We start from the raw sequence: 10,127 nt of genomic DNA, 5'->3' as shown, positions 1-10,127 counted from the left end.
GCCTATGGCATCTTGTAATTATTTTGGTAACGAATATGATATCTACCGTTCAATTGGTTAAATACAGTGTTTATGAAATAATCTGCGCCCTAAAGCTTACCCTTCTAGTGTATGGGATGCGTTTTTTTGCGGATTGGAACCAGCGAGGACGGTTAAATGCACACAACCATAACTTGTCAGTTTTAAGGCCGTGAAATTGCCTCCGTATAACCGTTATTCCTCCGCATTTCAGATTAATTTAAACAAGAACATTGAGAGGTTATAGCCTATAGGCTATCTCCATTTCCGTTCCCTCATTTCTCTTTATCTGCACCAACACAAAATCGACAATTGCGAAACAATGTTATTGAATAGGTAAGACGAAAAACACCTGAGTTAATGTGCCTGCAATGGCTTTATTCGACGTGGTTATATATATAACTATGTTGAATAGCCTAGTGTGCTTAAAGATGCGTCTATCTGTCGCTGGAGACCCTACCTCTTGAGCTCCAGAAGAGAATGTGAGGCGAAAGAGGGGAGGGAATCCCTCCTGCGTCTGACGCGCCTTTACCAAGGAAACCCACACGCGTGTTCTCTGACGCAACTGCCCATTTTAGGAAACATGCGTCAATGGACAGTACCAAATCTGAAAAATGGTGATTGGAGACAAACATCCTCAAATGAACAGGTACAAAGCACAAGTATGAGTCTTTCAACTTTAATCACTATTTACCTCTTTATACACCGCCACTGTATTAACGTCGTTCAGTCTGATGAGCTTAATTACGCGGAATTGCCAGACACCCCTACCCCCAAGTTGAAATGTAGACGCCCAGCCCGTGACGTGACCAACTTTTTTGGCGTTGAAAAGCGGTCGCAGTTCTTCATAGTGCCATTGAAGTGAGTCATCCAGGGGGGCTTGTGGTAACGAAAGACAAAAAGACCGGAGTTGTTCCAGAGAGAACAGTAGACAGTTGTAATAAAGTTTGGTAAAAGGAAACTATCCAGTAGAGTAGGCTTGACTGGAAAGATAATTTAATCTTGAGTCACACGCCGCACAGGTCATTTTGCCTCTGGATTGACTGCGAAAGTAGGTGTCCTAGTACTACTGACATTTGTTCAAGAAAGTCGCTTCGACTAGCGCACCTGAAGTCCGCCTTAGTTTTTTTTTACCTGGAGCTGCAACTCAAGGAACAAAGTTATACATCAAGTGGTTGCCTGCTATTGATATCAAGGAATCACATATTTATTTTGTGTGGACACGAGGTTTAATCCTATTATAGCAAGCAAAGCTAATTAAATTTTACACTGAATTTGCACTTTGTGGTTGCAAACATCTGGATATTGAAGAGAACTAGCATTGGTATCGAGTCATTCTCAACACGCAAGGATTTCACTTTTTGTGCTGTTCTCTCTAAGGATCATTAGAGCTTCGGACCTCATATCATCTACTGAAAACTATCTATTTCCTGGATCATGTACCAGGACTACTCGGGGAACTACGACACGTCGTCCCGCGGCAGCAGCACTTCACCGGCACAGCCAGAGTCGTTCACAAGCGGCAGCAGCACGATTGGCAGTCCGATCTCTACCTCCAGCTACCAGGTAGCCAAGCTACTAGCCTGTGCATAATAGCTACAAAGAAAGTGTCAGAGCTTCCACGATCATTTCAGTTCATGTAGGCTATTTAATTGAGAAATGTATTTATTTCAAATAGTCCTACTCATTCGTAGGCCTAATAGCCTTTATTATGTGAAAAACAGGTCTATATGGTGTTATTGACGCTCTTTTGTGGAAAACGTCTTTTATCCCAAGCACATAACACAATAAATGTAATATTTCATCACCGTCTTACTCGAAAGTTGTTGATGAACCCACTGACACAGTTTTCGATCGGTGACTCAATGGATATATTAAGCGTTGGAGCGCAGAGCGAAATGAAGCCTGCATACTTGCGGAGCCTATGCACCATGGCAAGCCAAGTAATGTATCGTAGAGATTTAAGTTAACAAATCCACATTATGAATGATGTAGTCTTTGACGGATCATATCGTGCGTTTTATAGGGTGCAGATCCATCTGCGGTTCTATTTCGGCAACTATTGTGCATGAGTGACCACGGCCCTATCTATGTAGCCTAGGCTACTGTACGTTACCATATTTCTGACTTAGATTAAACCTCAAGTGTGGTTGTGGTGAAATCGACAAACCTAATAGATAAGCCGACCGCTTTTGAAAGTGTGGGAACGTTGTTTTTTTCATCACTCAGCCCATCAATGGCATCATTGACAACAACCAATAAATACATTTCAATGTTCTATGCATCAGCATCTTCACAAAGCAGCCGCACATAAGGTTAGCCTACAAACTGTTAGACTGACCATGCGAGAAAATGGCAGGTGCATATCAGTCCACAAGGTTTCATTTGAAATTATATTTGGTAACATAACATTGCATCAAAGCTGGCGCGCGTAAATATATTTTCCTAGCGTGCAGAATAAAACGCACATTCACAAGCATTCTGGGAAAGGTATAGACTCGGAGAAAAACTACTTAAAGATCACAAAACTTGACCCTGTCATACGAACACGAATTGGCATGGACCAACACAACTTCAGTGAGCTTGTGTAGAGTTTTGCAGTTGGGTACCATGTCGTCACGCAGTGACAGTTGGCGAGACAACGGTTTTAAAACGCTGGAGATATTTCATCTGCCATGTGCCCTCGGGTATGTTGGTGACTCGAAGTCTGGAGTAATTCCTCCAGATGTCCTATTGTGATTACACAGGCCGGTGCTACCAGTTCTCCTTCTAAATAGGCCTACCCTTACTTTGTAATATAGCCTAATGTGAGCCATTCGTAGCGATGAATGCAGAAAACAACGATTAGGCGACGATTAGTTTTCTTACAGAGGGTAAAGATATTCTGTGGCTCCTCTCTTGTGGGTTTGCGGCTGGCTTCAAAGTCACCCGAAACAGACCCCGGAGCAGATGTGAAAAGCAGTTTATACGCAACAACAGCGAGTTGTATATCCTGTGAACAGGTATAGCCTACTCGAATCAGATTTGACAGAGCCTATATGAATCAAGAATGCGCAGTTGTATCGTGTCGACTCCCTTCCATAAACGTATGAGGGGCACTAAGGTGCCCTTTATAGATGTAAAGTTACTTTTTATGATGTAAGGTGACTAAAAGCATCACTGGGCGACTATGTTGACAGTATGATAGATAAACCTTCTCATTTTTATGGTTCGCCACTGGCGTTTGTGCACTGCACTCTATTGAAATTCTAGTGAAAAACGAGTGAAGTTTTTAAAATAAGCATTTCCTTGTTTGCTAACGTGAGCATTGCTTTGACACGATGCCAGTAAAGATGCGTACACTTCAGAGGAACTTCTTCCAGGAAGTTTGAATAATGTTTTGGCTTCCATGGAATTGGTTGGTCATTATTTCCTTCTGTTATGTTCCTTCTGCTAGTTACGTCCTCTCAGACGTTAAATCCCCCGACTGTTGATATAGCCTACCTCGTTTCCAGCAACAATTTTGGCAATTTCCCGGCCTATGGTCCAGATGTAGAAGCTACGGGAAAAGGACAACCTACTTGTTGCACCATAACTCAAAAGTTTCCTTTCTGGCTACATTTACAATGGCGATATAAGGTTGTCAGTTTTACACACGGTAATAGAAACAGGAAATCAATTTTCCTAAAGGTCACAATGTATAACTATTAAAGTCGTGACCGTTCTTGCACTCTCCGGGAATTTGTGCAGTCTGTGGAATTTTTCATCATCGCCTAATTTATGGAATGTGTTGGCCGCTGGACAGTAGAAACACACTTTCATATCCTTTCCGCTGCGTAATACAGCTTCCTGCTTTACGGGAACTGACCCTTTTTATATTATATTTTTTACCTAATCCCATATTTGATTTACCACCACACCTATAATTCAAGAATAGTCAAGCGCTTATCAAAAGTCTAAAGACAAGAACTTGATTCTCTGATGACGCGTCAGCTTATGCTTAAAAGTCCAATAGGCTATATCACGTGTGTTTTCTCCAGTCACTCGATGTCTTTCTTACCTCTGACCAAAATACATGTCAAGACATTATCTTAACCAATATTGCAATACCACCTTCTTTCTCGGTCGCACAGCGCCACAAAACAATAAGTCAATCACGACTTGATTCGATACATTTTCAGTTCTGGTGTTCTGTTCATAATTGAGGGGCGCATACACGTGTGGAGATTCTATCAGACAACCTTGATGGATTTCTAAACTCTTAAGCCAGTCTCATCTTTGCACAAGAGAAAATCACTGATTGTAAATCCGACCTGCGTTTCCAGCGAGCCATGCTGAGGCTCACAATGTTTCCTTTCCAGATGACTTGCCTAACACAAGCCTTTAGTACACTTAGGATGGAGTACTCCACATCATGGGCTTTCCCATATGATTCACTCAGTGTGTCATTGTGCAACTCGAGGGGTTAAAGAGGGGTGTGCATAGTGATTCACTGGGACGATATGCTAGGGAATGTATGAATTTTATAACGAGTGGGTTGTCAGTCAACGAGTGTGTGTGTGTGTGTGTGTGCGTGCGTGTGAGTGAGTGAATGAATGTATGCTACACGTATGGTGTTGTGTCTACTAAAACAGTTGTTCACAAACAGGTGAATTGATTATGAATGATTGATCAGTGGCTTCATGACATCAAAAGGCCAGATGATAAGAGTCCTTTTTCACATGACATCTTGCCTCAAATTCAGTCTCGAAAAGGTCAATTTACCATTGTCCTCCATCCCTCCCTTTGTCTCTCTCTCTCTCTCTCTCTCTCTCTCTCTCTCTCTCTCTCTCTCTCTCTCTCTCTCTCTCTCTCTCTCTCTCTCTCACCCTCCCTCTCTCCAGAAGTACAGGATCGACATGCCCGGCTCCAGCAGTGCCTTCATACCCACCATAAACGCCATCACAACCAGCCAGGACCTGCAGTGGATGGTGCAGCCCACCGTCATCACCTCCATGTCCAACCCTTACTCCCGCTCGCACCCGTACGGCCACCATCTCACCAACGGCCCGGGGCTCTTGGGACACAACACGTTGGCACGCCCCGGCGTCATCCGCTCGATTGGAGATGCCCGTGGACGCCGCAAGAGAGATGAACAGGTACATTGTGATTTTTGCTTGATGATTGAACTGTGTATTTTTATATTTCTCTTTCTATCAGTATAAACATAGTAAGTTTCAACGTTTTGACTAAGATTATGACCTAAAAACTCTTATGAAGACATGTTCCTTAATATTAGATGGACTGTTTCATTGAACATAAAAATCTATAAATAAAGGAACCTTTTTGTTTGTTCCAACTGTAAACAGGTTTCATCTTGGCCATAATTGGTCAATCGGGTTTTTTTCTTCACAACTTTGGTCAGTAATTAAGTAGGCTTTGTATTTTTCTCAGCTAACCCCAGAGGAGGAAGAGAAGAGGCGTGTGCGACGTGAGAGGAACAAGCTGGCCGCCGCTAAATGCCGCAACCGCAGACGAGAGCTGACAGATATGCTACAAGGGGTACGTTCATATCACATACCTCCCCACCCCTCTGCCTCACTGGCCTGGCTGCCACCCCCAATCTGCACACTGACGTCTGATACTAAAGGGACACCTATCGGACTATGAATGTCTTCCCTTGTTCCATCCTAGTACCTTCTTTTAAAATAAATGTATGATATATTTTGGACGAGTTTCCAGTATTCAAACAGTAGCCATAGCTACCAGAGATCGGTCGAAGTAGTGGCCTTTTTGATGTTATCCATATACTCCAGCCTGAGTTTAAACACATCCATCTTCTTAAGAATCGTAATGCTTTTCCCCCTGACATACAGAAACAGGACTAGATACTTTACTGCAGATTTCACTCCACTGAAGAGCAGAACGCTAATGCATTTGTATTTGTGGCTGTGCCCCAGTAGCTGGTTGAACTTCAGGTGTCAGAACCCTGTGAACCCACACAAGTTTGAATCTGGCTAGCTGTTAGCACTAAGCTAGACCACAGACGGTGCCAACAAAGGGCTTTTTTCCTCTGGGTTAAGACGGCTGTAGACGGGCCAGGCTGTTTTCAACCCAGCCTAGAAGACGCTTCTGCATCTAAACGGACTAATTATCTCGTGTACAGTGATGGGGAGCTTGGCGTTCTCAAAGAAATGAGGAATGTGCTGCAGGCGGCTTTCTTTGTGAAAGGAGGGTGGACATTTTTGTTAGGGACAACTTGTTCGTCTCTCTAGCCCACGCAATTTAGTCTACTAACAGCCGCCCTACCCTCCTCTACCCCTCCCTTTCTCTCTCTGTCTCTCTCTCTGTCTGTCTCTGTCTGTCTCTGTCTCTCTCTTCTCTCGTCTCTCTATCTAGTCTCTCTCTCAAACACACAAAAACCCAGCAGGTACACACGCACACAGTTATTCTCAGCAAAACCGCCCTTTCCCTGCTCTCTGTCAAATCCCCTAATAAGGAAGTGCCACATTCCAATGCTGACTGGCAGAACATTTCCTACCAACACAGTTGTTCCTTGCTATTGCACTATAATGCTTTTTTAAACGTTTATTTAGAGCTTACTTCCTACTTCCTCATGCCTTTGCATCCAAGTCAAAGCTGTGAGAGGTGATTTATGTTTGGATCCACCCCTGTCTGTAACTGGACTCGTCATGCCTTTATCTCTGAAAGATTAATGACACAGAATAAATTCTCACAAGCCAGTCCTGAGGCCAGTTCTGATTCATTTCAAATATAAATTGATATTATGATAATAATATGATGTTTTGATGAATCTCTTAAACTCCTAAATAACACACACACACACACACACACAATCATTCAGCACCCATGTTTTTATGACGTTTGTCTCAAATAGCTCATCCAAAGTCCTGAGCAATCAAACGGTGCCCTCTAGTGGACAGACATTAGTGGTGCAGCCGATGCCATGTGGAACCTAAGCAATGGTTTTATGCACTTCCTGCAAAATCATAGTGTATTGCCTATTACTCAGGTACAAAAAACACTACCAAACAACCACACCATTACTCAGGTGCCAAATATATAACCACACCAACAAAAAAGGGTTTGTGAGGAAGCTGATTCCTGGTCTGATGTGAGTTGTGCTACACTGGATATCGACCTCTCATACATACTGTGTGTTCCACTGTTGCTCATCCCACGGCTTCTCTTTGCGAACAGGAGACTGAAAAGCTCGAGGAAGAGAAAGCGGACCTCCAGAAGGAGATCGAGACCCTGCAGAAGGAGAAGGACAAGCTGGAGTTCATGCTGGTGGCCCACAACCCCGTATGCAAGCTGCCCACCGAGGACCGCCACCAGGGGTTGAACCACCACCACCACCAGCACCACCAGCACCCACAGCAACAGCACCAGCAGTGCGCCCCCCTTCCCCTGACCATGCGCTCCCTCAACCTGGGCCCCCGGGGCCCCCTCAACCCCGTGGTGGTGAAGCAGGAGCCCGAGGAGGACTTCGACTCGGAGGACGGCAAGCCCCAGCGCTCCGTCATCAAGCCCATTTGCTTGGGGGGCGGAGTGATGAGCCTCGGCGGCGGGATGTACTGCTCGGACGGCGACAGCCTCAACACGCCGGTGGTGGCGGCGTCCACCCCGGCGGCCACGACGCCCAACGCGCCCAGCCTCATCTTCACCTACCCCAACATGCTGGAGCCCGAGAGCCCCTCGCCGTCCTCCGAGTCGTGCTCCAAGGCCCACCGGCGCAGCAGCAGCAGCGGCGACCAGTCCTCCGACTCGCTCAACTCGCCCACCCTGCTGGCTCTTTGAGTGGGCCATCGTTTTGAGGGAAGGACAACCTCCGCTTCCCCTTGTCGATCCGGTAGACTTATGAGCACACTGCCCCCCACCGAACAACCCCAAAGGCTGCCCGACAGACCACAGGCCGTTGTGGTTCCACTCTGTGGACTGGGATAGAACTCGCCAAGGGCTACTGACGCTTCGCTGGGGTTCCTTACCCTTCGTATGTTCCCAAGGTGTGTACCGTGCCGGTCTTGTGTTGTTCCTCCCCCATTTCAAGTCGTGCTCGTCCGTTTGTTTAGCGATGGATGAGACTGACGCGGGAGCGAGAGGGACGACGGCCGACCACCCCGATCAGTTTTTTCGAATTGCGACGCAAAAAGCCATTTGACGCCAATTGCACTCTGCAAAGATCAATCGAGAAATCGCTAAGCGACCGTTGCTTCTGCTATCGTCAAAAAGAAGTCAGTGTGTCTTGGCTTCCCTCTGTTCTGATGGAGGGATGGAGACCAAGACCATGACTACGAGCAAACCCACCATTTGTTTGCTGACGAAACAGAGCTTGGATCACTTTGTTTCCATCTCTGATCTGTATTTATTCCTCTTGTTGTTGTTGTTTTTTGTTCCCCCCCCCCTCGCATTCTGACGCTGTCCTTTCTTAAACTGCCTGTCGAGCAGCAATCGGTTTGCAAGGTGAGCCATGGAACCTCACTGTCTCTAAGGAATCAAGCCAATTCAAATTTGTCAGTTGGGTTCTCTACACCCTTAGACCATTGATGACCATAGTATTAATGTACTTCTCCTCAGTTGTATACCTGAACTGTGTTCCGCACAGAATTTTGTAAAACAAAAGTCAGGGAATTCTTTGTTGTCTTGATAACTGTCCCCTCATTTGAATGACCATTAGAGGAAGTGATTCACAATGGCCTATAGACTACAGGAGAGATAGCCAAACAACACATCTGTTCACTGCTGAAATGTGGTTGTCTTAGGAAATATGCCAACACACAAAAAGTTGAACTGAACATCGCAGGACTATGCCCGTAAACGAAAATGACAGATGTATAAAGTCATACATGAACCAATTGTTTCTTTTCTTCTTGTCACCCTTTTGACAAAGCAAGAGTTTTGTCTAAATCAGGATACTGGATATTCCTTATTAAAAACAAGACAGGTTTTGTGGGGTGAAACCCCCAAAATGCTTTTTTGTATATATATGTTTTCATTTAAATAATAAATATTTTTTTGTGGATTGCAGTTGTCTGGTTCAACTTTTTGAAAGCCACTGTGTTCTGAGAACATTGATGGCAAATTAATTAATAAAAAACCTTAAATACACCAATTTATGAATTTGTTTAAAATAATTACATAAAAATGATGTCAAAGGCAGATAAAATGTGCGGTATTTACGCCAGTTGTGTAAGAGTACTTATAGGTCCACCCTGTTCACTAGTGGAACCCTATACATGGAGCAAATGCACTAAATGAAAATAAATTGGGACTCATGACAAGGTAAAAAAGAAAAACTCAAATAAGACTTTCTCTACAGCTGGACTGGAACAGAAGAAAGGATATCATCAAGGAAACTCAATCCTTGTCAGAGAAATATTCTGGGAAACATTTTGTATTGTTTTGTGCAAGTGTGTATGTGTGTTAAGACGGCAATTTAAATGAGTACCAAGCACTGAGATGGATAGAAATGCAATATTGCACTCCGTTCTGCTTACTTCAAACATTCCTACAAAAGCAAAGTCAGACTTGGGGCTATTGATTTTTTTTGTTGCTTGCCATGCAAACATGCAAATGCTGTTGTTTTTTGTTGTTGTAGTTGATGTCGACCTGTTTGGGAAGGAACATGTCACCTATCTTTGGATGATCTCGGGAAGAACTTTCTCTAGACACAATATCATGTTGTGTGCATTGGGGATGTTCAGACAAACAGCATAAAAGAAAACATAAATAATACCAAAAAAAACGTTGTCTTGGGAGAGTGTCATTATGTCTGTCTGTGTCAGTTTGAACTCCTTGGTAGAAAAGCCATGAACTGTAGATCTTTGACTGTATGTCATCTAATGTATGTATTTTCAAACTAGATTTCCTTCTTTATTCCCCAAATGCTTTAATTGTTTAAAATGATTCAAAACAAACAAAAACAGCAATATAAATATATATATATTACAGTGTTGGTTCATTTCGTAATTTAAATCACTGATAATAATAAAAAAATACATTTTTTAAAAGCCTGAGATGTAATAGTTGTATTTTGCCTATTTACAATTTGTACTGATTGATATGTGTCCGACTGCTAAATTGGCACTAGTTTGTTGAAATACCACTAATCTTACTACAGCCTCTACTGC

The 10,127-nt window shown here is 43.7% G+C and overlaps 1 protein-coding gene across 5 annotated transcripts; it reads left to right on the top strand.

Moving 5' to 3' along the window:
* Positions 1-856: 856 nt before the first annotated feature.
* On the top strand, positions 857-9,019 carry fosl2 (FOS like 2, AP-1 transcription factor subunit). 5 transcript variants are annotated; one of them, XM_047044898.1, is made up of 5 exons: positions 857-1,069; positions 1,399-1,584; positions 4,881-5,135; positions 5,413-5,538; positions 7,198-9,019. In XM_047044898.1, the coding sequence occupies exons 2-5, from the start codon at positions 1,456-1,458 to the stop codon at positions 7,795-7,797; spliced, it is 1,110 nt and encodes a 369-aa protein (XP_046900854.1). In that variant the 5' UTR covers positions 857-1,069; positions 1,399-1,455; the 3' UTR covers positions 7,798-9,019. The 5 variants fall into 5 exon arrangements, with proteins under 5 accessions (XP_046900854.1, XP_046900863.1, XP_046900845.1 ...); XM_047044924.1 differs by having other exon boundaries at positions 858-1,069; positions 1,465-1,584; XM_047044907.1 differs by having other exon boundaries at positions 857-1,584; positions 4,884-5,135.
* The last annotated feature ends 1,108 nt before the right edge of the window (positions 9,020-10,127 follow it).

The sequence above is a fragment of the Hypomesus transpacificus genome, chromosome 3 (assembly GCF_021917145.1).
Source record: "Hypomesus transpacificus isolate Combined female chromosome 3, fHypTra1, whole genome shotgun sequence".
NCBI classification, from domain to species: Eukaryota; Metazoa; Chordata; class Actinopteri; order Osmeriformes; family Osmeridae; genus Hypomesus; species Hypomesus transpacificus.
Note: the sequence above shows the minus strand (reverse complement) of the source record. Positions and strands in the feature narration are given on the sequence as shown.